The sequence below is a fragment of the Oncorhynchus keta genome, chromosome 2, assembly GCF_023373465.1.
Source record: "Oncorhynchus keta strain PuntledgeMale-10-30-2019 chromosome 2, Oket_V2, whole genome shotgun sequence".
Classification (NCBI taxonomy): Eukaryota; Metazoa; Chordata; class Actinopteri; order Salmoniformes; family Salmonidae; genus Oncorhynchus; species Oncorhynchus keta.
This window is the reverse complement of record NC_068422.1, coordinates 74,675,053-74,700,682: the sequence shown is the minus strand read 5'-3', so window position 1 is coordinate 74,700,682 and position 25,630 is coordinate 74,675,053. Positions and strand designations below refer to the sequence as shown.

At 43.7% G+C, this 25,630-nt stretch overlaps 1 protein-coding gene across 3 annotated transcripts; it reads left to right on the top strand.

Moving 5' to 3' along the window:
• The first annotated feature begins 293 nt into the window (after positions 1-293).
• LOC118360063 (AP-2 complex subunit alpha-2) lies at positions 294-19,169 on the top strand. Of its 3 annotated transcripts, none has more exons than XM_052483331.1 (23): positions 294-492; positions 1,710-1,778; positions 3,783-3,925; positions 4,115-4,308; positions 4,474-4,603; positions 4,851-4,952; positions 5,129-5,237; positions 5,389-5,539; positions 5,659-5,827; positions 5,995-6,132; positions 6,308-6,490; positions 9,795-9,892; positions 12,158-12,389; positions 12,775-12,948; positions 13,661-13,848; positions 13,993-14,064; positions 14,271-14,353; positions 14,461-14,551; positions 14,700-14,822; positions 14,986-15,102; positions 15,700-15,769; positions 16,694-16,828; positions 17,659-19,169. In XM_052483331.1, exons 1-23 carry the CDS (start codon positions 426-428, stop codon positions 17,734-17,736), a joined length of 2,916 nt encoding a protein of 971 aa, XP_052339291.1. In that variant the 5' UTR covers positions 294-425; the 3' UTR covers positions 17,737-19,169. The 3 variants fall into 3 exon arrangements, with proteins under 3 accessions (XP_052339291.1, XP_052339294.1, XP_052339293.1); XM_052483333.1 differs by lacking the exon at positions 294-492 and adding an exon at positions 1,373-1,454; XM_052483334.1 differs by lacking the exon at positions 13,993-14,064 and having other exon boundaries at positions 295-492.
• The last annotated feature ends 6,461 nt before the right edge of the window (positions 19,170-25,630 follow it).

The window sequence follows — 25,630 nt, the reverse complement described above, 5'->3', positions numbered from 1 at the left end:
ATACAAAAAAGGGATAACTTGCACATAGATTGTAGTAGATTGTAGTCAAAATGACTGAATTCACATAATAAAGTGACATGTATCTGTGTTTATTCGTCAATTTGTTGTTGTTGCTGTCTGTCTGTCTCTCTCTCGTCTGCCTGCTAGATTATACTAACTAAAAGTATTTCAGAAACAACATTCACCATGCATCAATAACTGTACTTGAAATGAGTGGTCTACTGCACCACTTTTCACGCCCTAGGAATCTTGAGTTGGCTCATTCACTCTAAAAATGCCTGTTCTCTGACGTTTACACATCCTGAGTCCCAGTCTCTACTGGGCAGGTCTCCGCCTCTTTAACAGAATCCTACTCCCGAACAACTGAAATAAAGTTTATTGACTGCAGAGAATAAGGCTAACAAATAAATATCGCGTGGAACAAAATGCCTGCAGTCTCTAAAGGAGATGGAATGCGTGGCCTCGCTGTGTTTATATCGGACATTAGGAACTGTGAGTAGTTGATGTTGACTTGTTGATTAGCAAGCTAACGTTACAGTTCATTTGGGAGGAATGCAAGGCTAGCTATGAAACAAGCTATCCCACGTAAATGCACACGCGCGCCATGTTTAACTAGCTTGCTACTTAATTAACACATAACGCGTGGATAGTTAGCTAACTTATAGCTAACCTGCCAACGTCAGTTAACGGTACTGTAGCTAACAAGAGTTAACAGTTAGCTAGCAAACTGACGTTAGCCATGATAGATAGCCAACGTTAGCTAGATATTGAAGCAAAAATAGCCCGCAAAGGACGGCAGCTAACTATGTTTTCCTAAACAAACTTCCAACATGTGAAATAAAGGTAAAAAGCTAGCTACAGACAGCCAAGTCAAGATTTTACTGTACTAGTAATACTTAGCTAGCTGGTTTAATGTCACGCTAAGCTAGCTAGTTTAGCAAACTAGCCAATGGGCGTGGGTCACAGTCAGGAAATAAAAAAATGCCATTCATCATTTTGGCTGGCTGGTGTTACATCGTTGTAGATTGATAATTTACACATTTTTAGTGGTGTAGCAAACTAGTTACCTCCTACAAATATTGACTGACTAGCTAACTAATTAGCTACATTTTCTCTCTAGCAACTAACATCATGCTCTGTGTATTCCTTCGACAATAACAATACTAGTCGCTGGATTGCATACACTACCATCAAAAAACTCAGCTGCAGTGCAGGGTTTTATGGTGGTGGGACTGGGAACTTTCACCTAGACTAGAGCCATTGAAGTCTAAATGTGCTCTGTGAGAAAATTAGTCTATTTAGAGCACTAGTTTCCCTGCGTAAATCCATAGCAGAGACAGTGAAGGTTACCAACTTTCTATAACTTTAATGTAGGTGTGAATGAGGCATGCTACAGAGCCATGCAGAAAAACTGATCCTAAACCATAGGTCTGGGTCTGATCCTCCTGACCCAGGTATGCTCTCTTGACATAAATCCATACCGTAATTTAGACATCTTACTACTAAGACCATTGCTTCATGGTGCATAGGCACATCATACACATACTTTGCAGAAAAGAAACAATCAACAATTTAGCTCAGTCTATGAGTACTGTGGTACAGCCAAACTGTTCCATTCCACAAGTGCTGTCGTTCAGGCTTGCAATTGCAGAACTTATGGCCCATACAGGTGACATTGAACATATAACATGTTTTATTTAACATTTCAGGTAAAAGTAAAGAAGCAGAGATCAAGAGAATTAACAAAGAGTTGGCCAACATCCGCTCAAAATTTAAAGGTAAGTCAAGCAAAAGCCCTTAAATCTGGGTGTGAACACACTTTAGTGTCTGATGGTTCCACATAAAGTTTGTGGACACTGACACTAGTAATATAATATAATATATGCCATTTAGCAGACGCTTTTATCCAAAGCGACTTACAGTCATGTGTGCATACATTCTACGTATGGGTGGTCCCGGGAATCGAACCCACTACCCTGGCGTTACAAGCGCCATGCTCTACCAACTGAGCTACAGAAGGACTAGTCACTTAGATTAACAGTGCCCTCACAGGAGATCACCATGCAGCTACGCTGAATGTCAGAAGTGTTTTCTACCACCTGTTCTATCTAGCCTAAAATAAGTCTGCTGTTCCAAAGTGAAAATGGATAGTGGCTTCAATAAAATCAGGTGACTGTTTTGGTGGGTAGAAAACTTGTAGGGCCTACCTGCAAAGTTGCTTTTGATGGGTTTATGGGCCAGCTCATTTTTATCATGAAACAACACATTTGTATGCCTTCCAAACTGATGGAGTACTTAGACTACCACTGAGGCAGGCTATTTGGTTAAAGAATGACTACCCCTAAAAAGCAACTTCTTATTTTGAACATGTGTTCTCGTGTCAAAATGTACCACATCGTAAATAAGATAATTTTGGTCATGAAATCAGTCTTGTCCAAAACAGAGTTGTGAGATGATTATATATTTTTTTACTATCTCATGGAATGAAGGGTACTGTACGTTTTCTGTGGTTTGGGTTTATTTTAATCCTGCCCACAGCTGGCAGTACCCAAGTAGGCAAATCATAAATTTGGAGCACAACTGTACATGACCCAATTGTAACACCCATGATCAATTTGGTTTCACATTTGATATCCCTCTGGGACATGGGACAATATTTTAAAAGGTCAATCCCTCCAAATTTCAATGAAATAAAATGCACCCACCAACTATAAATTGTATAAATTCATAAAATATTGTGCAATTTACATTGTATAATTTGATGGTCCCTAACTATCCCTAGAGATAGGCTATATAGGTTCAGTGAGGCAGGGAGAAGCTAAAGGGTATAGCCGGACAGGGAGAGTTGTTGAGTCAACTGTTCTGTCAGGAAACTGAGGGGGGCACAGTATGTCAGCAGGCTGGAATCCTTTCTTCTGTTTTCCAGAGGAACTTCCTGTAGAGCTCTACAGAAAATCTTTCATGCTGTTTTTCTCTCTTCTCTTTTTCTCTCTGTCTTTTTCTGTCTTTCTCTCCTTTTCTTTCTCTCTCTACACACATTCATTAAAGGTTTTATGATTGTGATGTAAACATCTTCATGTTTATCTTTCTTTGAACCAGATAATTCTTAGTTTATGTGGAAAGTTCATAAACGAGAGAGAGAATTATAGCCTTATTTTAGAGAAACTAATCCTTAATGTGGAGCCCCTCCTAATCTCTCTCATGGGACAAAATCCCACACACAGTGGAGGTGGGGTTCCAGACAGGAGGGGTGGGGGCTCCATTAAACCCCCACTTTCAGAATGCTGTTGCAGCTCTTCATGCTATAATGTGCGTTGGTCTACATTTGTTAGCGCACTTCCAGGTTTCCTGTAAGCGGCATTGGACATACTTTATTTATTTGTACAACATTCTGAATTCGTCATTATTTTCATTGCACAGCTGCACTCATTTGGCCTCCCACCATTTGCCCTCTTTCACCAAATGTGAAAAAAGTGTTGCACTCAGCTTCCTGTCTTGTGTTGCTGACTCACCCTCTCCTCAACTACAGTCGGTTGTGGGATTGATTTACATAGCAACGTGGAATGTCATACTTTTATCTATTCCTAAGTGGGTTTCACATTTTGGTTCCTTTTATAGGAGTGGTTAGCATGTTGCTCTTTTAGAAGGGAAGAACACTAATGCTCCGTGCTCTCAAACACATGTGATCAGTCACGGTGACTTGGCTTGCTTTAAGTATTCTTTCCTTCCATTTTGTTTTATGGTTCTAAATCTTCATAGTCATGACAATGTCCTTTCTGCAGGAGACAAAGCACTAGATGGATACAGTAAGAAGAAATATGTGTGCAAGCTGCTTTTCATATTCCTTCTTGGCCATGACATTGACTTTGGCCACATGGAGGCAGTCAACCTGCTCAGCTCCAACAAGTACACAGAGAAACAAATTGTGAGTAGAGAAGCCGGTCTTTGAATTTGTTTGTATGATTGTGAGTGGATTAAGTTATGTATCTAATTATGTTATAAACAGTGTTTTGTCCAATCTATTCTTAAGGTTTATGTTAAGCTATTATGATAACTTCCATTTAATTCCTCTCAGGTTTGATGATAAACGCTTTGTTTCTATCCAAATCCACAGGGTTACCTGTTCATCTCAGTGTTGGTCAACTCAAACAGTGACCTCATCAGCCTTATCAACAATGCCATAAAGAATGACCTGTCCAGCAGGAATCCCACTTTCATGAACCTGGCCTTGCACTGCATTGCCAATGTGGGCAGCAGGGAGATGGCTGAGGCTTTTGCGGCTGAGGTGCCCCGCATCCTGGTGGCTGGGTAAGAAAGGGTAGGGGTGTGGAGCAGACTTAGCCTAATGACCGAGGTACTCTCTCTGTCAGTTTAATGTTTGAGGTTGGCCTTTTCATAAAAAATAAATAAAAGCTATGTGCCAGTTAAGTGATGCTGATGTTCTGTCATAATTTGCCAGGGTTTGTCTTGCAGGGACACTATGGACAGTGTGAAGCAGAGTGCCGCCCTGTGCCTACTGCGTCTCAACAGGACCTCTCCAGACCTAGTGCTCATGGGGGAGTGGACCGCCCGGGTGGTTCATCTGCTTAATGACCAGCACCTGGTATGGACTGCCATGGGACCAGGGGTTATTGTGCGAGGACTATGGACCTTTGGTTTTAGTGAGGGAGATTTGAATCGGTGTGGAGGAGAGGATTCTTTCACCATGTCTTTCTGTCTTCATTGTTAGGGCTATGTTTGAGCTAAATTAATAGTTTGTAGGCGTGTTTTAGGAGTGTTTGTATATAGTGTAATATTAATGATTAGCTGTTTGTGTGTAATGGCAGTTGTATTACTTCCCTTTTGCGCAGGGTGTGGTGACCGCTGCCACCAGCCTGATTACCACACTGGCACAGAAGAGCCCAGAGGACTTCAAAACATCTGTCTCCTTGGCTGTAGCCAGACTCAGCAGGGTAATCATATGGCTGTGTGCAGGACTTTTCTTTCTTCTTCTTTCATCAATATGTCACTTTTTATTTCAGGTTTTGTACTTTTGACCATTGAATATCATTATTAACCTTAGATATTAGTCAGTTGTTTGCTTGAGGCGTAATGTGTTAGTCATGTCTCATGTCCTCCTGTTCTCTAGATCGTCTCCTCGGCCTCCACTGACCTGCAGGACTACACCTACTATTTTGTTGCAGCTCCCTGGCTTTCTGTCAAGCTCCTGCGTCTCCTACAGTGCTATCCTCCGCCTGGTAAGAAGCTGTGTGAGCATGATGGCATGCGTGTTGAGTGTTTGACTGTATGAACATAATATTACTCAGAAAACGGCTGTAGTGTTGACGGGATGAACATAGTTGTGCTTTCATCTGCGACCCCCTTCCTCCCCCTTTCCTGCCCCCTCAGAGGATGGTGCGATCCGGGGCCGTCTGACCGAGTGTCTGGAAACCATCCTGAACAAGGCCCAGGAGCCTCCCAAGTCGAAGAAGGTGCAGCACTCCAACGCTAAGAACGCTGTGCTGTTTGAGGCCATCAGTCTAATCATCCACCATGACAGGTCAGTCCCTCTCCCAGTTGCAGCAGCTACAGAGGACCAATGTATTCAAGAAATGCAGTTTGTATGTGTTGAGTTGGACTGTCTTGGTGACAATGGCACCAATGTATTTCTCCCAACAGCGAGCCCACTCTGCTGGTGCGGGCCTGTAACCAGCTGGGCCAGTTCCTCCAGCACCGGGAGACTAACCTGCGCTACCTGGCCCTGGAGAGCATGTGTACCCTAGCCAGCTCCGAGTTCTCCCATGAGGCCGTTAAGACACACATCGAGACGGTCATAAATGCCCTCAAAGTACGCTAACACACTTGTACCAGCATTCACAAGCTACATATGCCAATCCTAGTACTCACAGTGTCTTCTTGAGTACATTGTGTATGTATGCCTGTGTCTGTTTTTGTTCCTGTTAATGTGAATGCTTTAGTCCTGATGTTCGTGTTTGACCTGGTTGAATCCTGCAGTCAGAGAGAGATGTCAGTGTGCGTCAGCGTGCTGTGGACCTGCTCTATGCAATGTGTGACCGCAGCAACGCCAAACAGATTGTAGCAGAGATGCTCAGCTACCTGGAGACAGCAGACTACTCCATCAGAGAGGAGATAGTGAGTTCTAACCTAGTATCTAACCATTTCTCTAATAATTTCACCACCCAAAAGTTTATGATAGCTTCATGTTTTAAATGCCACAGAGGTAATTTGGAAGAATACGTTCCACAGAACTAAATAAAAACATGAATGTCATCGTTCTTTGATCTGTTAAGACTACCTCTCACCACAGGTGCTAAAGGTGGCCATCCTGGCAGAGAAGTATGCAGTTGACTACACCTGGTATGTTGACACCATCCTCAACCTGATCCGCTTCGCTGGGGACTATGTCAGTGACGAGGTCTGGTACCGCGTCATCCAGATCGTCATCAACAGAGATGAAGTGCAAGGTTATGCTGCCAAGACAGTGTTCGAGGTGCTTATTTTATTTTTGTGAATAATCAGTCTTTAACCGAGCCATGGGGGAACATCTACCTAACTCATTGTAACCTAATGTTTGTCTGTCTGGATTGACTAATGGTGCTTCTGTTCTGATGTAGGTGCGTTTCCTTAATCATATTAGTTTTAAGCAGTTCACTTCCGATGCTCATCACAGGCGCTGCCTGTCTGGATGTGACCTGTGAGGTCAGGGGGATGGAGAGCGTCATTCACTATTCACCACTAAAACTGGCTTTGTCTTCTCAGGGAACTTCTCAGGAAACTATGAGCCCGCCTTGTGCTTTGGTACAGCAATATGAGATGACTTAATTCTCTCTGCTTGTGTCTGTCTCACTGTCTCTCACTGGTAGGTCACTGTAAGATCCTAAAACAGACACATATGCAGACTGCTGCTCCAGCCCTCCATCCCAGTTTTGTGGAAGTGTAGTCTTGAGCCCTCCCTCCTCTTCAGTGTATTTCCTCCTTCATTGCCCATTATCTCTACCACTGCATCCTCTGACATCAGATACATTGATGTCTACTGCAGATATACATCCTTTCAAAACCAGTGAGACGCCTTCCCACTTTTCCTTTAGTCTGTTTCACCATAGTTTCAGCTGTGTTTTGTTTTAGTTACATTTGTCCCCATGTTCAGACTTGCTACCCCACATACTGGTCTGCCCAGATTGAATCTCAACTTCATGACATACCCATCATGGAAATGCCCTCATGTGCATGTTAAGATCTGCTGACTGATATGTTCTCAGCCCCGTATCCCTCCACTCTGGTAGGGGTTTGTGTGGGATTCGCTTGATACTGTTTTGTTGTGTTGCTCCCAAATCCCCAACCACACTCCAATCCATTATCCTATTTCATACATAACGTTGAAGTCAGAAGTTTACATACACCGTAGCCAAATTCATTTAAACTCAGTTTTTGACAATTCCTGACATTTAATCCTAGTAAAAATTCCATGTCCAGTTAGGATCACTACTTTATTTTAAGAATGTGAAACGTCAGAATAATACTAGAGAATTACTTAATTTCAGCTTTATTTCTTTCATCACATTCCTAGTGGGTCAGAAGTTTACATACTCTCACTTAGTATTTGATAGCATTGCCTTTTAACTTGGGTCAAATGTTTTGGGTAGCCTTCCACAAGCTTCCCACAATAAGTTGGGTGAATTTTGGCCCATTCCTCCTGACAGAGCTGGTGTAACTGAGTCACGTTTCCAGGCCTCCTTGCTCGCACACGCCTTTTCAGTTTCTTCCCACATACTTTCTATAGGATTGAGATCAGGGCTTTGTGATGGTCACTCCAATACCTTGACTTTTTTGTCCTTAAGCCATTTTGCCACAACTTTGGAAGTATGCTTGGAGTCATTGTCCATTTGGAAGACCCATTTGCGACCAAGCTTTAACTTCCTGACACATGTCTTGAGATGTTGCTTCAATATATTCACAGAATTTTCCTGCCTCCTGATGCCATCTATTTTGTGAAGTGCACCAGTCCCTCCTGCAGCAAAGGACCCCCACTATATGATGCTGCCACCCCTGTGCTTCACGGTTGGGATGGTGTTCTTCGGCTTGCAAGCCTCCCCTTTTTCCTCCAAACATAGCAATGGTCATTATGGCCAAACAGTTCCATTTGTGTTTCATCAGACCAGAGGAGCAGTGGCTTCTTCTTTGCTGAGTGGCCTTTCAGGTTATGTCGATATAGGACTCACTTTACTGTGGATATAGATACTTTTGTACCCGTTTCCTCCAGCATCTTCACAAGGTCCTTTGCTGTTCTGGGATTGATGTTTGAACCAAAGAACGTTCATCTCTAGGAGACAGAAGGCTTCTCCTTCCTTAGCGGTATGACGGCTGTGTGGTCCCATGGTGTTTATACTTGCGTACTATTGTTTGTACAGATGCACGTGGTACCTTCGGGTATTTGGAAATTGCTCCCAAGGATGAACCAGACTTGTGGAGGTCTACAATTGTTTTCATGAGGTCTTTGCTGATTTCTTTTGATTTTCCCATAATGTCAAGCAAAGATGCATTGAGTTTGAAGGTAGGCCTTGAAATACATCCACAGGTACACCTCCAATTGATTCAAATGATGTCAATTAGGTTATCAGAAGCTTCTAAAGCCATGACATAATTTTCTGGAATTTTCCAAGCTGTTTAAATGCACAGTCAACATAGTGTGTAAACTTCTGACCCACTGGATTTGTGATACAGTAAGTGAAATAATCTGTTTGTAAACAATCGTTGGAAAAATTACTTGTGTCATGCACAAGTAGATGTCCTAACCAACTTGCCAAAACTATAGTTTGTTAACAAGACATTTGTGGAGTGGTTGAAAAATGAGTTTGAATGACTCCATCCTAAGTGTATGTAAACTTCCGACTTCAACTGTATACCCAAACTACACGTAAATCTATGTAAGGAATGGATTAAGAATATATACAGTGGGGCAAAAAAGTATTTAGTCAGCCACCAATTGGGCAAGTTCTCCCACATAAAAAGATGAGAGGCCTGTAATTTTCATCATAGGTACACTTCAACTATGACAGACAAAATGAGAAAAGAAAATCACATTGTAGGATTTTTTATGAATTTATTTGCAAATTATGGTGGAAAATAAGTATTTGGTCACCTACAAACAAGCAAGATTTCTGGCTCTCACAGACCTGTAACTTCTTTAAGAGGCTCCTCTGTCCTCCATTCGTTTCCTGTATTAATGGCACCTGTTTGAACTTGTTATCAGTATAAAAGACACCTGTCCACAACCTCAAACAGTCACACTACAAACTCCACTATGGCCAAGACCAAAGAGCTGTCAAAGGACACCACAAACAAAATTGTAGACCTGCACCAGGCTGGGAAGACTGAATCTGCAATAGGTAAGCAGCTTGGTTTGAAGAAATCAACTGTGGGAGCAATTATTAGCAATCATCTTTTTAAGTGGGAGAACTTGCACAATTTGGTGGCTAACTAAATACTTTTTTGCCCCATTGTATACACATACGTCAGAGCGGCATTGAACTAAGATACAGTGGCATAGTATAGAGTACAGTATACACATTTGAGATGAGTAATGCAAGATACAGAGACATTATTAAAGTGGCTAGTGTTTCATTTCCTTAAAGTGGCCAGTGATTCCTAATCTATGTCTATAGGCAGCAGCCTCTGATGTGCTGGAGATGGCTGTTGTCAGTGGTGTAGTATAGAATACAATACAGTATATACAACCTACGTGCATGTAAACTTCTGACTTCAACTGTAACTCTGACTCTCTTTCATTTCCACAGGCACTCCAGGCCCCAGCCTGCCATGAGAACCTGGTAAAGGTCGGAGGGTACATTCTAGGCGAGTTTGGGAACTTGATAGCAGGAGATTCAAGGTCAAGGTTAGTAACCAATCAATGCCATATATTTCAGTGATCTACTGTTATTCTCAGTTGGAGACAGTGGAGGCTGCTGAGGGGAGGACGGCTCATAATAATGGCTGGAATGGTATCAAATGCATGGTTCCATGTGGTTTATTCCATTACATTGTCTCCATTCCAGCAATTACGTACCGTCCTACCCTCAGCAACCTCCAGTGGTTGGAGAAATGTACAGTCAATAATATCCTTTGGAGTAGAGGTCGACCGATTAATCGGAATGGCTGATTAACTTTCAAGTTTTCATAACAATCGGTAATCGTCATTATTGAGCACCGATCATGGCCGATTACATTGCACTCCACGAGGAGACTGCGTGGCAGGCTGGCTACCTGTTAAGCGAATGCAGCAAGGAGCCATGGTAAGGTGCTAGCTAGCATTAAACATACCTTATAAAAAACAATCAATCTTAACATAATCACTAGTTAACTACACATTGTTGATGATATTACTAGTTTATCTAGCTTGTCCTGCATTGCAAATAATCGTTGCGTTGTCTGTTAATTTATCATTTAATCATAGCCTGCTTCACCAAACAGTGATTTAACAAGCGCATTTGCGAAAAAAGCACTGTCGTTGCACCAATGTGTACCTAACCATAAACATCAACGCCTTTCTTAAAATCAATACACAAGTATATATTTTTAAACCTGCATATTTAGTTAATATTGCCTGCTAACATGAATTTCTTTTAACTAGGGAAATTGTGTCACTTCTCTTTCGCTCTGTGCAACAGAGTCGGGGTATATGCAGCAGTTTGGGCAGCCTGGCTCGTTGCGAACTGTGAATACTATTTGTTCATAACAAAGACGGCCAACTTCGCCAAAAGGGGGATGATTTTACAAAGCGCATTTGCGAAAAAAGCATAATCGTTGCACGAATGTACCTAACCATAAACATCAATGCCTTTTCTTAATATCAATCAAATATTTTTAAACCTGCATATTTAGTTAAAAGAAATTCATGTTAGCAGGCAATATTAAACTAGGGAAATTGTGTCACATTGCACACAGAGTCAGGGTATATGCAACAGTTTGGGCCGCCTGGCTCGTTGCAAACTAATTGAAGAATTTGTGACATTATTATGTTATTATGTTATGACATAACATTGAAGGTTGTGCAATGTAACAGGAATATTTAGACTTATGGATGAAACCCGTTAGATAAAATACAGAACGGTTCCGTATTTATCTGAAAGAATAAAAAAAAAATTCTTCAAAATTATAGTTTCTGGATTTGACCATATTAATGACCTAAGGCTCGTATTTTTGTGTGTTATTCTGTATTAATTAAATCTATGATTTGATATTTGATAGAGCAGTCTGACTGAGCGGTGGTAGGCAGCAGCAGGCTCGTAAGCATTCATTCCAACAGCACTTTCGTGCGTTTGCCAGCAGCTTTTCGTAATGCTTCAAGCATTGCGCTGTTTATGACTTCAAGCCTATCAACTCCTGAGATTAGGCTGGTATAACCGATGTGAAATGGCTAGCTAGTTAGCGGGGTGCGCGCTAATAGCGTTTCAAACGTCACTCGCTCTGAGACTTGGAGTAATTGTTCCCCTTCCCCGCGGCTTTTGTGGAGAGATGGGTAACGATGCTTCGAGGGTGGCTGTTGTCGATGTGTTCCTGGTTCAAGCCCAGGTAGGGGTGAGTAAAGGGAAGGAAGCTATACTGTTACACTGGCAATACTAAAGTGCCTATAAGAACATCCAATAGTCAAAGTTATATGAAATGCAAATGGTATAGAGAGAAATAGTCCTATAATTCCTATAATAACCTAAAACTTCTTACCTGGGAATATTGAAGACTCATGTTAAAAGGAACCACCAGCTTTCATATGTTCTCATGTTCTGAGCAAGGAACTTAAACGTTAGCTTTTTTACATGGCACATATTGCACTTTTACTTTCTTCTCCAACACTTTGTTTTTGCATTATTTAAACCAAATTGAACATGTTTCATTATTTATGAGGCTAAATTGATTTGATTGATGTATTATATTAAGTTAAAATAAGTGTTCATTCATTATTGTTGTAATTGTCGTCATTACCAATAAATACATGTTTTTTTTTTAATTGTCAGATTAATCGGTATCGGCTTCTTTTTTTTGGTCCGCCAATAATCGGTATCGACGTTGAAAAATCACCATCGGTCGGCCTCTACTTTGGAGCTGGGAACAGACGTCACTCACTGTGTGTCATCCATTGTTCCTTCTTGCTCTAACTCCTTAGTCCACTCATCCAGTTTGACCTGCTCCACTCCAAGTTTCACCTGTGCTCTGTGCCCACCCGGGCTTTGCTGCTCTCAGCCTACATCAAGTTCATCAACCTGTTCCCTGAGGTGAAGGGCACCATCCAGGAGGTGTTGCGCTCAGACAGCCAGCTCCGCAACGCAGACGTTGAGCTACAGCAGCGTGCTGTGGAGTACCTGCGCCTCAGCTCTATCGCCAGCACTGACATACTGGTCGGTGACATTCCTTTGTGCCATTATAAGCCTGATTGATTGCATTTATTAGATCATTAAAAGTATTAGTATGCTCTGCTGGAGACATTGCATGCATAAAACATTAACTAGCATAAAAAAATGAAGCCCGACTGCTCATTTCCATTGTGGTCCTCTATGTCAGCGAGCTAGCAGTTGGGCAAGATTGACACTTTTACTTTTAATGTAATTAAAAACAGTTTTATATTACACTTAGCGGTTTAGCTTTTAATTGTTCAGAATACATCCCACAAAAAATCTTTGTTTGTACATAGACTGTAATTCAGAAAAGGACACTGTAGAGCCTCCAGTTCCTCCACCTCAGGTCATGCTCTTCATTCCCCATTCATTCTGTGCTCCCCTCAAGGCCACGGTGTTGGAGGAGATGCCTCCCTTCCCTGAGAGGGAGTCCTCTATACTGGCCAAACTCAAGAGGAAGAAGGGACCAGGAAACCTGCATCCCGATTTGGATGAGAACCGCAAAGAACGCAGTGCCAATGGGGGTACTGCAAACCATAGCAGCACTACCTCAAATGCCAAGGTATTACTGTTGTCATGTGTTGTTTACTTATTAGAGCCTCCTATTTCTGTCCTTTCAGTGTGTACATTTTCTATTTTTCTGTCCTGGTGTTTTCTGCTCTTTTCCGTAACTGTCCTCATCTCTCTCGTTCTGTCCTGCCTTCACTGTTTCCTCCTCTGTTCATTAGAGCTCTCCTCTCTCGTTTGTTGGGGATCTTCTGGCCCCCGCCTCGACCGTACCCGCCACCAACCGGCCACGTCCGGTCTCTTCTTCCTACCTCCTGCAGGCCCCCCTCACCCCCATTCCCCCCCAGGCCTCTGCTGTCCCTATGCTGCTTTCTGCTGGGCCCCTCTTTCAGGTTCTGGATGCTCATGCTGGGTTTTTCACTTGTCACTTCCCTAACCTTAGTACACTGTCCTAACAACATCATGTAATCTGATCTGCTCACAGAATAAAGACAATTCCAGATGCTAAAATGACGCATTGCTTTTGTGTGAGCTTGATAACCTAAGAGTATATACTGCTAAGCATTTACGGATTATTTTTTATTTTTGAGTCCTAAATATAGTCCTAATAATTATAGATCCTCCCACAGAGGTTTGTTTTGTTCTGCATGGTGTGTGTGTGTTGCACTGCTCTGTACTTTCATCAACGTAAGACCAATTGGGGCGGTTGATTGGTTCAGATCTTGAACTTCCAGAGTGAAGTAATTGTGACCGTTACCTCTCCTAAGGTGGCCGCGTCCCCCACGCCCTCCACAGACCTGCTTGGCCTGGGCAGCACCATCACCACTCAAAACTCTGCCCCTCCTGCCTCCAAGGGGGCAAGCCTGCTGGTGGATGTCTTCTCTGAAAACATAGCAGCCTTTCCTGTAGAGACACCAGTGGCAGTGGGGCCTGTTGCAGATGAGAACTTCTCCAGGTAAGAGGAAGAGGGGGTCGAATATCAGAGGGAGGGAGGGGCTTTTTAACTGCATTGATCCGTCGTGGAGCTTACTAAAACCTGGTGTGAATGTGCTCCTCTTGCCCTTTACATTCTCGCTGTGCATCTCACTCTTGGCTTCAGTTTCCTGCCGAATAATCCACAAGTAGCATATGCCAACGCCACTCTGCCCACTGCAGAGGAACCTGAAGACAAGTAAGAGACGTCATCAGTGGAGTCTGTTCAAAACACTTGCATGCTCACAGCAGATTGCACTGGTGTAAGGGATATTAGTTACATCCCTACTGTACATTGGGGGACTCTTGGCATATTGGTTGGAATCCAATCCTGGCAGTCAATACAGTTCATTAACCCCAAGATACCAGATATGAGATGCTTACCATTGCGCCATTCCCTTCCAGGTTTGTTTGCAAGAACAATGGTGTCCTATACGAGAACCAGCTCCTCCAGATTGGCCTGAAGTCTGAATTCAGACAGAATTTGGGTGAGTACCCATCAGCAAAAATACATATGCACCTAAGTGTGATTATGGTCAGGTTTTGACCATTAGATCTTAGGGTTTATTTAATTATCATTTTTTTCAACGTACAGGTCGGATGTATGTGTTCTTTGGCAACAAGACATCAACCCAGTTCATGAATTTCGCTGCCTCTGTGGTCTGCCAAGATAATCTGCAGGCTCATATCCTTTACTAGAAGCTGTTATATCGTTTTCATCAATCATTTCCGAATGCTGTTTTAATAAATCCCTCCCAGTTTATATTATGTATTGTTTAGGGGTGGCCATTTTACTGCTCCCTATTGTGCCTTTTTCTTAACTGTTTCCCTACAACTGAATGTCCATGCCAAGCCTGCAGACCCCACTGTGGACGGGGGTGCACAACTCCAGCAGATACTCAACATTGAGTGTATGTCTGACTTTGTGGATGCACCTGTGCTCAACATTCAGTTTAGGTAAGAACTTATTTTCTTCCTTTTATATGCTTTTATAATACATTGCATATTGGAGTTTGTTTCAGGGTGCAACTATTTGCTAGATTGGTGATAAATGTTTGCATGAATGTTGTTGGAAATGCTACATTATTGAGTGTTGTTTTACTCTTGTTTCTACCCACAGGTACGGGGGAACTCTCCAGAACGTTGCTGTTAAACTGCCTATTACGTTAAACAAGTTTTTCCAGCCTACAGAGATGACATCGCAGGACTTCTTTCAGCGCTGGAAACAACTTGGAGCGTAAGGAGACTTATCTCTGCTATATGCTTGGTCATATATGACATGTTTTTCTCTTTTGATATGCACACAATATTCCCTCTGACAATGTGCCAGTCTACTCTTCCTCATATTCTGAGGACACAAAAGGGCTCATTTATTCAGATTGTCCTGCATGTGTAAATATTGATATAAATAGTGTGTACTGTCTCCTACTGTATATTTAAATGTGAACGAAATGCCAACAGAATAGGTACACAGTGTCTTGTGAAATTATTCCATTATAGCTTGAGCATCATTGCCAAGAGAAATAGATCAATGTTTCCCTAGGAGTGTGCAGTCTGTGGCGACTATTAAACAATTCACTGGTATTCCAGAAAGCGCTTCTTCCAAATATTGATTTATGTAGGTGGTATAGGTCAGTGAAATACATCTTAGTCTAATGCATTTTAATTAAATGCAACTAAATGTGAAAATTGTGCAACAACGTCAAAACGTTCACATGGAAATACATTGATCTATTTTCCATCATTCAGCAACAAGGTAAAAACCTAGTTACACATCCTTAACAGCTGAGGGTGAAACTGCCAGTGGTATGTGACTGACTTTCTCTACCCACAGCCCTCAGCAAGAGGTACAAAAGATTTTCAAAGCAAAGCATTCCATGGATACAGAGGTTACCAAAGCCAAGGTGAGATCCCTTTATGATTAGAATTGCTATGGAGATTTTGTCTTGACTTGTGTTTTTGTTGTTGTTGTTGATAGAAATGAAAGACGGAAGTGAAGAAACTGAATGAAGGTCACCCTGACTTCACTAGCAATACTGTGTAACATGCTGACCACACCTCCTGCGTGGCATGGACTCTACAAGGTGTTGAGCGTTGCAAAAGATGTCCACTGGTTTTTTTGGGGGGGTGTAGTAGCCATTTGACTAGCTGTTCAGGAGTGTTAAGGCTTGGCGGTTGAAGCTGTTTAGAAGCCTCTTGGACCTGGACTTGACACTCCGGCACCGCTTGCCGTGCAGTAGCAGAGAGAAGAGAGAACAGTCTATGACTAGGGGCGCTGGAGTCTTTGACAATTTTTAGGGCCTTCCTCTAACACTGCCTGGTATAGAGGTCCTGGATGGCAGGACGCTTGGCCCCGGTGATGTACCGGGCTGCACGCACTACCCTCAGTAGTGCCTTGTGGTCGGAGGCCGAGCAGTTGCCATACTGATACAACCCATCAGGATGCTCGCGTTGTTGCAGCTGTTGTCGGAGTAGAGAACACACAATTTTGTGTGACTCAAAATTCTACAAAGATCCAGGAAGAAAATAACCTTCTGCATTTCATGTAAAATAACAACCCAATGTTTATATCCCAGAACAAATTAGCTAGCAACAGCAAGTTAGCTAAATGTCCATGAATGTTTCATGTGTTTCGACCTGTCCCCAAATTAATATAGTTGATTCAGAGTTTGTTTTGATATTTCAACATGCATGTCCCGATCACATCTGGTGTGAGTTAACAAAATCAATATGCGCGTGATGACACACGCGCGCCCGGTCTAGTCAGCATGTTGGGCTGTGTTGTCCATAGTCTTAACCTTGATTTGGTGTCTGTTTTTGTTTTCCAGATAATGGGGTTTGGTGCTGCTTTGCTGGACGGGGTAGATCCAAACCCCTCCAACTTTGTGGGCGCTGGTGTCATCCATACAAAGACCACCCAGGTTGGCTGCCTCTTGAGACTGGAGCCTAATACTCAAGCACAGGTATGTAGACCTCACCTCCCTCCAGTGAGAATTACTCTCCACCCCAGTACCCTGTCACCAACTCTTTCCTCAAACAACTCTTTTTCAATATCCAGACAAGGTATTTGACCCACTTATTTCAAATCAATTTGTATTTGTCGCCGAATACAAAAGCTGTAGACCTTACAATGAAATGCTTACTTACAAGCCCTTAACCAATAATGCAGTTTTAAGTAAAAAAAATAATAAGTAAAGAGCAGCCGTAAAATAACAATAGCGAGGCTATATACAGGGGGTACCGGTACAGAGTCAATGTGTGGGGGCACCGGTTAGTTGTGGTAATATGTACATGTAGGTAGAGTACCGCTTGCCGTGCGGTAGCAGAGAGAACAGTCTATGACTGGGGTGGCTGGAGTCGTTGACAATTTTTGATCTCAGCCTATAGGGAGGTCTCAACATTGTCGGTGATCAGACCTACCACTGTTTTGTCATCGGCAAACTTAATGATGGTGTTGTAATGATGGTGTTGTAATGATGGTGTTGTAATAATGGTGTTGGAGTCGTGCCTGTCCATGCAGTCATGAGTGAACAGGGAGTACAGGATAGGACTGAGCATGAACCCCTGAGGGGCCTCTGTGTTGAGGATCAGCGTGGCTGTTGTGTTGCTACCTACCCTCACCACCTGGGTACGATCCGTCAGGAAGTCCAGGATCCAGTTGCAGAGGAAGGTGTTTAGTCCCAGGGTCCTTAGCTTAGTGATGAGCTTTGAGGGAACTATGGTGTTGGAACGCTGAGCTGTAGTCAATGAACAACCTTCTCACCTATTTAACCCCTCTCTCTTATTTTTTCAGATGTACCGCTTAACACTAAGGACAAGCAGAGATACTGTGTCGCAGCGCCTGTGTGATCTGCTCTCAGAACAATTCTGAACTGCTTTCAGATCAGGTCTTCTTAACTGATATACTACAGAGCTGTATAAGCTCCCCCTGCCACTTGTGAAGACACCACATGGTTCATAACAAACAGGTCACACTTATCCTTCCCGTCTGTCTCATTTAAATTGGAATTGATACAGTGTACAGTGTAAATTCTTTTTTATATTTGACTTATTATAAATGTACATCAAATGACTTTCACTCACTACTAATATTTCACTGAGTTAAATCTGCCTTATGTCCATGTGCGCACAGAATATTTACGGCTTTGCTTTTGTTGTGGAAAAAGCTTAGTCCTCTACCTGTTCTGTAAAGACATATTGACTGGAAGAATTGGAGTTCAGGGGGACTGGCAAGAAAATGCCTTAATTGTCTGACCCTCTTTTCCAACTGAGCAATGATTGTGTCCATAGATGTTCCTATTTTGTGTTTCAGATCCAGGCTTACAGTTACACAAGCATACATGAAAAGAAGTCGTCTTATTTAGTTATAAGGATGGCAGCTGTCTTCTCTGCTCTTGTCTTACCTGAAAACAAGCCCTGTCCCTGAACATGTCATGCATGACCCTATTGCAAACCCTAGCCATTGTGTATGATTTTATTGTGTATGGGGATAAGATTTTAAATTGCAGCGGTCATTATGTAGATATTAAGGGACTCTTATGAGAAATCATCTTCTTGCTAGTAATGTGTGTGTGTGCTTATGTTCAAAAACAAACCACTAAGGAATTAAGTGGTGGCATTATATTCAAATATGCATACAATTGTGTGTCCAACCAAAGTTGTTGTCTGTCCCAAATCAGGGGGTTATTCGTATCTAATATGTCTCTCGGACATATTTTGTATCTAATGAAATATATATTTTTTAAAGATAGGCCATTTAATAGAGCACTGAAGAACTAAACGCGTACACAACGCCCAATTTACAACAGGGTTTCTTGACGCCTGTGGCCTTTGCAGTCGTATGGCTTAACTTGTAGGTACATACTGAATCACTTCCTGTCCTCCCAGTGCCTTTAAGTTATATGGGTTAAAAACTATATATGTATCAATGGCCAAGGCTTCTCTGCTCCCAATGATATTACATGTGTTGCCAATTAAAGTTGATTGTGTCACTTTTACTCTTTTGACCTAGATATGTCCTATTGTTGAAGTGCTAATGCACGAGGAGCCAGTGTTTGGAGGATATACTGGCACAGGTGTTGTTAGGTCCGAGGCGAAGACGAGGGCTGTCAAACCGTGCCAATATATCCTCCAAACACCGGCTTCGAAGGCATTATCACTTTTATACAACAGGTTAACAACATTTTCAAATAATGATTGACATATTTTGATTAAAAAGGTTATTTTTATGAAGTTATTCATACGATTTCATCCTTCCACAAAATATACACTGCTCAAAAAAATAAAGGGAACACTTAAATAACACATCCTAGATCTGAATGAATGAAATATTCTAATGAAATACTTTTTTCTTTACATAGTTGAATGTTCTGACAACAAAATCACACAAAAATTATCAATGGAAATCAAATTTATCAACCCGTGGAGGTCTGGATTTGGAGTCACTCAAAATTAAAGTGGAAAACCACACTAAAGCCTGATCCAACTTTGATGTAATGTCCTTAAAACAAGTCAAAATGAGGCTCAGTAGTGTGTGTGGCCTCCATGTGCCTGTATGACCTCCCTACAACGCCTGGGCATGCTCCTGATGAGGTGGCGGGTGGTCTCCTGAGGGATCTCCCAGACCTGGACTAAAGCATCCGCCAATTCCTGGACAGTGTGGTGCAACGTGGCATTGGTGTATGGAGTGAGACATGATGTCCCAGATGTGCTCAATTGGATTCAGGTCTGGGGAACGGGCGGGCCAGTCCATAGCATCCATGCCTTCCTCTTGCAGGAACTGCTGACACACTCCAGCCACATGAGGTCTAGCATTGTCTTGCATTAGGAGGAACCCAGGGCCAACCGCACCAGCATATGGTCTCACAAGGGGTCTGAGGATCTCATCTCGGTACCAAATGGCAGTCAGGCTACCTCTGGTGAGCACATGGAGGGCTGTGAGTCCCCCCAAATAAATGCCACCCCACACCATGACTGACCCACCGCCAAACTCGTCATGCTGGAGGATGTTGCAGGCAGCAGAACGTTCTCCACGGCTGGGTTGTTGCCCTTCTATGGCCTCCTTCCCGTCTCCTGATGTACTGGCCTGTCTCCTGGTAGCGCCTCCATGCTCTCGACACTACGCTGACAGACACAGCAAACCTTGCCACAGCTCGCATTGATGTGCCATCCTGGATGAGCTGCACTAGCTGAGCCACTTGTGTGGGTTGTAGACTCCGTCTCATGCTACCACTAGAGTGAAAGCACCGCATTCAAAAGTGACCAAAATATCAGCCAGGAACCATAGGATCTGAGTAGTGGTCTGTAGTTACCACCTGCAGAACCACTCCTTTATTGGAGGTGTCTTGCTAATTGCCTATAATTTCCACCTGTTGTCTATTCCATTTGCACAACAGCATGTGAAATGTATTGTCAATCAGTGTTGCTTCCGAAGTGGCCAGTTTGATTTCACAGAAGTGTGATTGACTTGAAGTTCCATTGTGTTGTTTAAGTGTTCCCTTTATTTTTTTGAGCAGTGTAGTTCCGTCACAAATCTACGGTTGCTACCTAAGCCGGCTGGTCGTTAGTTCTATCGGTTTGGTTGCTAGACCCAGTTCAGTCGTTTTGTTCTGTATCTATGGACGTGACCCAGTTGTTCGTTTTACATGTCCCATTGCAATACTGGCTGGCAACGTTCTTCTCTTTTGCTTGCTACCTAGCCAACTACGGCTAACTTACTGTCACGTCAAAAAGTGCTGCCGGAATAACAGCAGAGTAGCTGTATTTGCATTTGTTTTCAAATCAATTTTTTTTGTCACATACACATGGTTAGCAGATGTTAATGCGAGTGTTTTACCTTTAACTAGGCAAGTCAGTTAAGAACAAATTCTTATTTTCAATGATGGCCTAGGAACAGTGGGTTAACTGCCTGTTCAGGGGCAGAACGACAGATTTGTACCTTGTCAGCTCGGGGATTTGAACTTGCAACCTTCCTGTTACTAGTCCAACGCTCTAACCCCACTACGCTACCCTGCCGCCCCGAGTGTAGCGAAATGCTTGTGCTTCTAGTTCCGACAATGCAGTAATAACCAACGAGTAATCTAACCTAACAATTCCACAACAACTACCTTATACACACAAGTGTAAAGGGATGAAGAATATGTACATAAAAATATATGAATGAGTGAACAGAACGGCATAGGCAAGATGCAGTAGATGGTACAGAGTACAGTATATACATATGAGATGAGTAATGTAGGGTATGTAAACTTAAAAGTAGCATTGTTTAAAGTGGCTAGTGATACATGTATTACATAAAGATGGCAAGATGCAGTAGATGGTATAGGGTACAGTATGAGATGAGTAATGTAGGGTATGTAAACATTAAGTGGCATTGTTTAAAGTGACTAGTGATACATTTTTACATCAATTTTTCCATTATTAAAGTGGCTGGAGTCAGTATGTTGGCAGCAGCCACTCAATGTTAGTGGTGGCTGTTTAACAGTCTGATGGCCTTGAGATAGAAGCTGTTTTCCAGTCTCTCGGTCCCTGCTTTGATGCACCTGTACTGACCTCGCCTTCTGGATGATAGCGGGGTGAACAGGCAGTGGCTCGGGTGGTTGTTGTCCTTGATGATCTTTATGGCCTTCCTGTGACATCGGGTGGTTTAGGTGTCCTGGAGGGCAGGTAGTTTTCCCCCGGTGATGCGTTGTGCAGACCTCACTACCCTCTGGAGAGCCTTGCGGTTGTGGGCGGAGCAGTTGCCGTACCAGGCGGTGATACAGCCCGACAGGATGCTCTCGATTGTGCATCTGTAAAAGTTTGAGTGCTTTTGGTGACAAGCCAAATTTGTCTCCTGAGGTTGAAGAGGCGCTGCTGCACCTTCTTCACCACGCTGTCTGTGTGGGTGGACCAATTCAGTTTGTCCCTGATGTGTACGCCGAGGAACTAAAACGTACTACCCTCTCCACTACTGTCCTGTTGATGTGGATAGGGGGGTGCTCCCTCTGCTGTTTCAGGAAGTCCACGATCATCTCCTTTGTTTTCTTGACGTTGAGTGTGAGGTTATTTTCAGGACACCACACTCCGTTTTGGCAGCGGGCCATGTCAGTGGCACTGTATTGTCCTCAAAGCGAGCAAAGAAGTTGTTTTGTCTGTCTGGGAGCAAGAAATCCTGGTCCGCGACGGGGATGGTTTTCTTTTTGTAATCCGTGATTGACTGTAGACCCTGCTACATACCTCTTATGTCTGAGCCATTGAATTGAGACGCTACTTTGTCTGTATACTAACGCTTAGCTTGTTTGATTGCCTTGCGGAGGGAATAGCTACACTGTTTGTATTCGGTCATGTTTCCGGTCACCTTGCCCTGGCTAAAAGCAGTGGTTCACGCTTCAGTTTTGTGCGAATGCTGCCATTAATCCACGGTTTCTGGTTTGGGAATGTTTTAATAGTTGCTGTGGGTACGACGTCGCTGATGCACTTGCTAATAAACTCGCTCACCGAATCAGCGTATTCGTCAATGTTGTTTGAAGCAGTGCGGAACATAACCCAATCCACGTGATCAAAGCAATCTTGAAGCGTGGAATCTCATTGGTCGGACCAGCGTTGAACAGACCTGAGGGCGGGAGCTTCCTGTTTTAGTTTCTGTCTATAGGCTGGGAGCAACAAAATGGAGTCGTGGTCAGCTTTTCCAAAAGGAGGGCGGGGGAGGGCCTTATATGCATCGCGCAAGTTAGAATAACAATGATCCAGGGTTTTACCAGCCCTGGTAGCACAATCAATATGCTGATAGAATTTAGGGAGTCTTGTTTTCAGGTTAGCCCTGTTAAAATCCCCAGCTACAATGAATGCAGCCTCAGGATATGTGGTTTCCAGAGTCAAATAAAGTTTGTTCAGGGTCGTCGATGTGTCTGCTTGGGGGGGAATATATGCGGCTGTGATTATAATCTAAGAGAATTCTCTTGGTAGATAATGCGGTTGACATTTGATTGTGAGGAATTCTAAGTCAGTGAACAGAAGGACTTGAGTTCCTGTATGTTGTTATGATCACACCACTTCTCGTTAATCATAAGGCATACTCTCCCGCCCCTCTTATTACCTGAAAGATGCCTGTTTCTGTCGCCGCGATGCGTGAAGAAACCAGCTGGCTGCACCGACTCCGATAGCGTGTCTCGAGTGAGCCATGTTTCCGTGAAGCAAAGAACGTTAGTCTTTTATGTCTCTCTGGAATGCTACCCTTGCTCGGATTTCATCAACCTTGTTGTCAAGAGACTGGACATTGGCGAGACCATTTCCGGAGACCTTCTCCCTTACCTCGCTCATCAACTCATCCCTGACCGCTGGCTACGTCCCTTCCGTCTTCAAGAGAGCGAGAGTTGCACCCCTTCTGAAAAAACCTACACTCGATCCCTCCGATGTCAACAACTACAGACCAGTATCCCTTCTTTCTTTTCTCTCCAAAACTGTTGAACGTGCCGTCCTTGGCCAGTTCTCCCGCTATCTCTCTCAGAATGACCTTCTTGATCCAAATCAGTCAGGTTTCAAGACTAGTCATTCAACTGAGACTGCTCTTCTCTGTATCACGGAGGCGCTCCGCACTGCTAAAGCTAACTCTCTCTCCTCTGCTCTCATCCTTCTAGACCTATCGGCTGCCTTCGATACTGTGAACCATCAGATCCTCCTCTCCACCCTCTCCGAGTTGGGCATCTCCGGCGCGGCCCACGCTTGGATTGCGTCCTACCTGACAGGTCGCTCCTACCAGGTGGCGTGGCGAGAATCTGTCTCCTCACCACGCGCTCTCACCACTGGTGTCCCCAGGGCTCTGTTCTAGGCCCTCTCCTATTCTCGCTATACACCAAGTCACTTGGCTCTGTCATAACCTCACATGGTCTCTCCTATCATTGCTATGCAGACGACACACAATTAATCTTCTCCTTTCCCCCTTCTGATGACCAGGTGGCGAATCGCATCTCTGCATGTCTGGCAGACATATCAGTGTGGATGACGGATCACCACCTCAAGCTGAACCTCGGCAAGACGGAGCTGCTCTTCCTCCCGGGGAAGGACTGCCCGTTCCATGATCTCGCCATCACGTTTGACAACTCCATTGTGTCCTCCTCCCAGAGCGCTAAGAACCTTGGCGTGATCCTGGACAACACCCTGTCGTTCTCAACTAACATCAAGGCGGTGGCCCGTTCCTGTAGGTTCATGCTCTACAACATCCGCAGAGTACGACCCTGCCTCACACAGGAAGCGGCGCAGGTCCTAATCCAGGCACTTGTCATCTCCCGTCTGGATTACTGCAACTCGCTGTTGGCTGGGCTCCCTGCCTGTGCCATTAAACCCCTACAACTCATCCAGAACGCCGCAGCCCGTCTGGTGTTCAACCTTCCCAAGTTCTCTCACGTCACCCCCGCTCCTCCGCTCTCTCCACTGGCTTCCAGTTGAAGCTCGCATCCGCTACAAGACCATGGTGCTTGCCTACGGAGCTGTGAGGGGAACGGCACCTCAGTACCTCCAGGCTCTGATCAGGCCCTACACCCAAACAAGGGCACTGCGTTCATCCACCTCTGGCCTGCTCGCCTCCCTACCACTGAGGAAGTACAGTTCCCGCTCAGCCCAGTCAAAACTGTTCGCTGCTCTGGCCCCCCAATGGTGGAACAAACTCCCTCACGACGCCAGGACAGCGGAGTCAATCACCACCTTCCGGAGACACCTGAAACCCCACCTCTTTAAGGAATACCTAGGATAGAATAAGTAATCCTTCTCACCCCCCCCCCCCCTTTTAAGATTTAGATGCACTATTGTAAAGTGACTGTTCCACTGGATGTCATAAGGTGAATGCACCAATTTGTAAGTCGCTCTGGATAAGAGCGTCTGCTAAATGACTTAAATGTAAATGATGTAAATGAGTATTATGCTCTGGAGCGGTGCCCGATATTCCTGTCTCCGGATTCTGACCAGAAGACCGCTTCGTCTGCCCCTTTTACGGCGACGTTGTTTTGGTTCGCCGGCTGGGATCCGATCCATTGTCCTGGGTAGTGGTCAAAACACAGGATCCGCTTCCGGAAAGCCGTGTTCCTGGTCGTAATGATGGTGAGTTGACGTTGCTCTTATATCCAGTAGTTCCTCCCGACTGTATGTAATAAAACCTAATAACACGTAAAAAAACAAAGTACTGCATAGTTTCCTAGAAACGCGAAGCGAGGCGTTCGTCTCTGTCGGCGCCGGAAGGTTTCTAGTGACATTTATTTGGATACATCCATAACAATGAGCTAATCAGGCGTGATTTTGCCTGGCTTTGAAAACATGCTCACTCGTCAGAACACTTGTTCAGAGGAGCTAGCCAACACAATCACTTCAAACTGAAGCTGGAAAGACTGCAATCTAGCTGCACTTCGTTTCGTTTGACCTGTTTTCAATTGACATTTCTTTGTATATATCCATAAAAATTGCTGCCTCTGTCTCGTCCCAACATGTTCATTTCTATGGGACAGCTGGAGAATGTTTCAATATTCAAAATGTTGCAGATGTCGGAGAGACAGCAAGTTTTATTCAAATCTCCGCTGTTGAAAACTAAATATTAGTCTTAAAAGAAATGAGAATGTCTAGATTCAAGTTTATTAAGTACCTGGCTGGGCTGATGAGACAGTGGATGGCACAGTCAGATGGAACAGAGTAAATAGGCATTTTAATGTCGTCATAGATTTAGCCGGTGGGAACTTGTGGAATCGACACTGGCTGGAATGCGGTTTTAACCTATCAGCATTCAGGATTAGACCCACCTG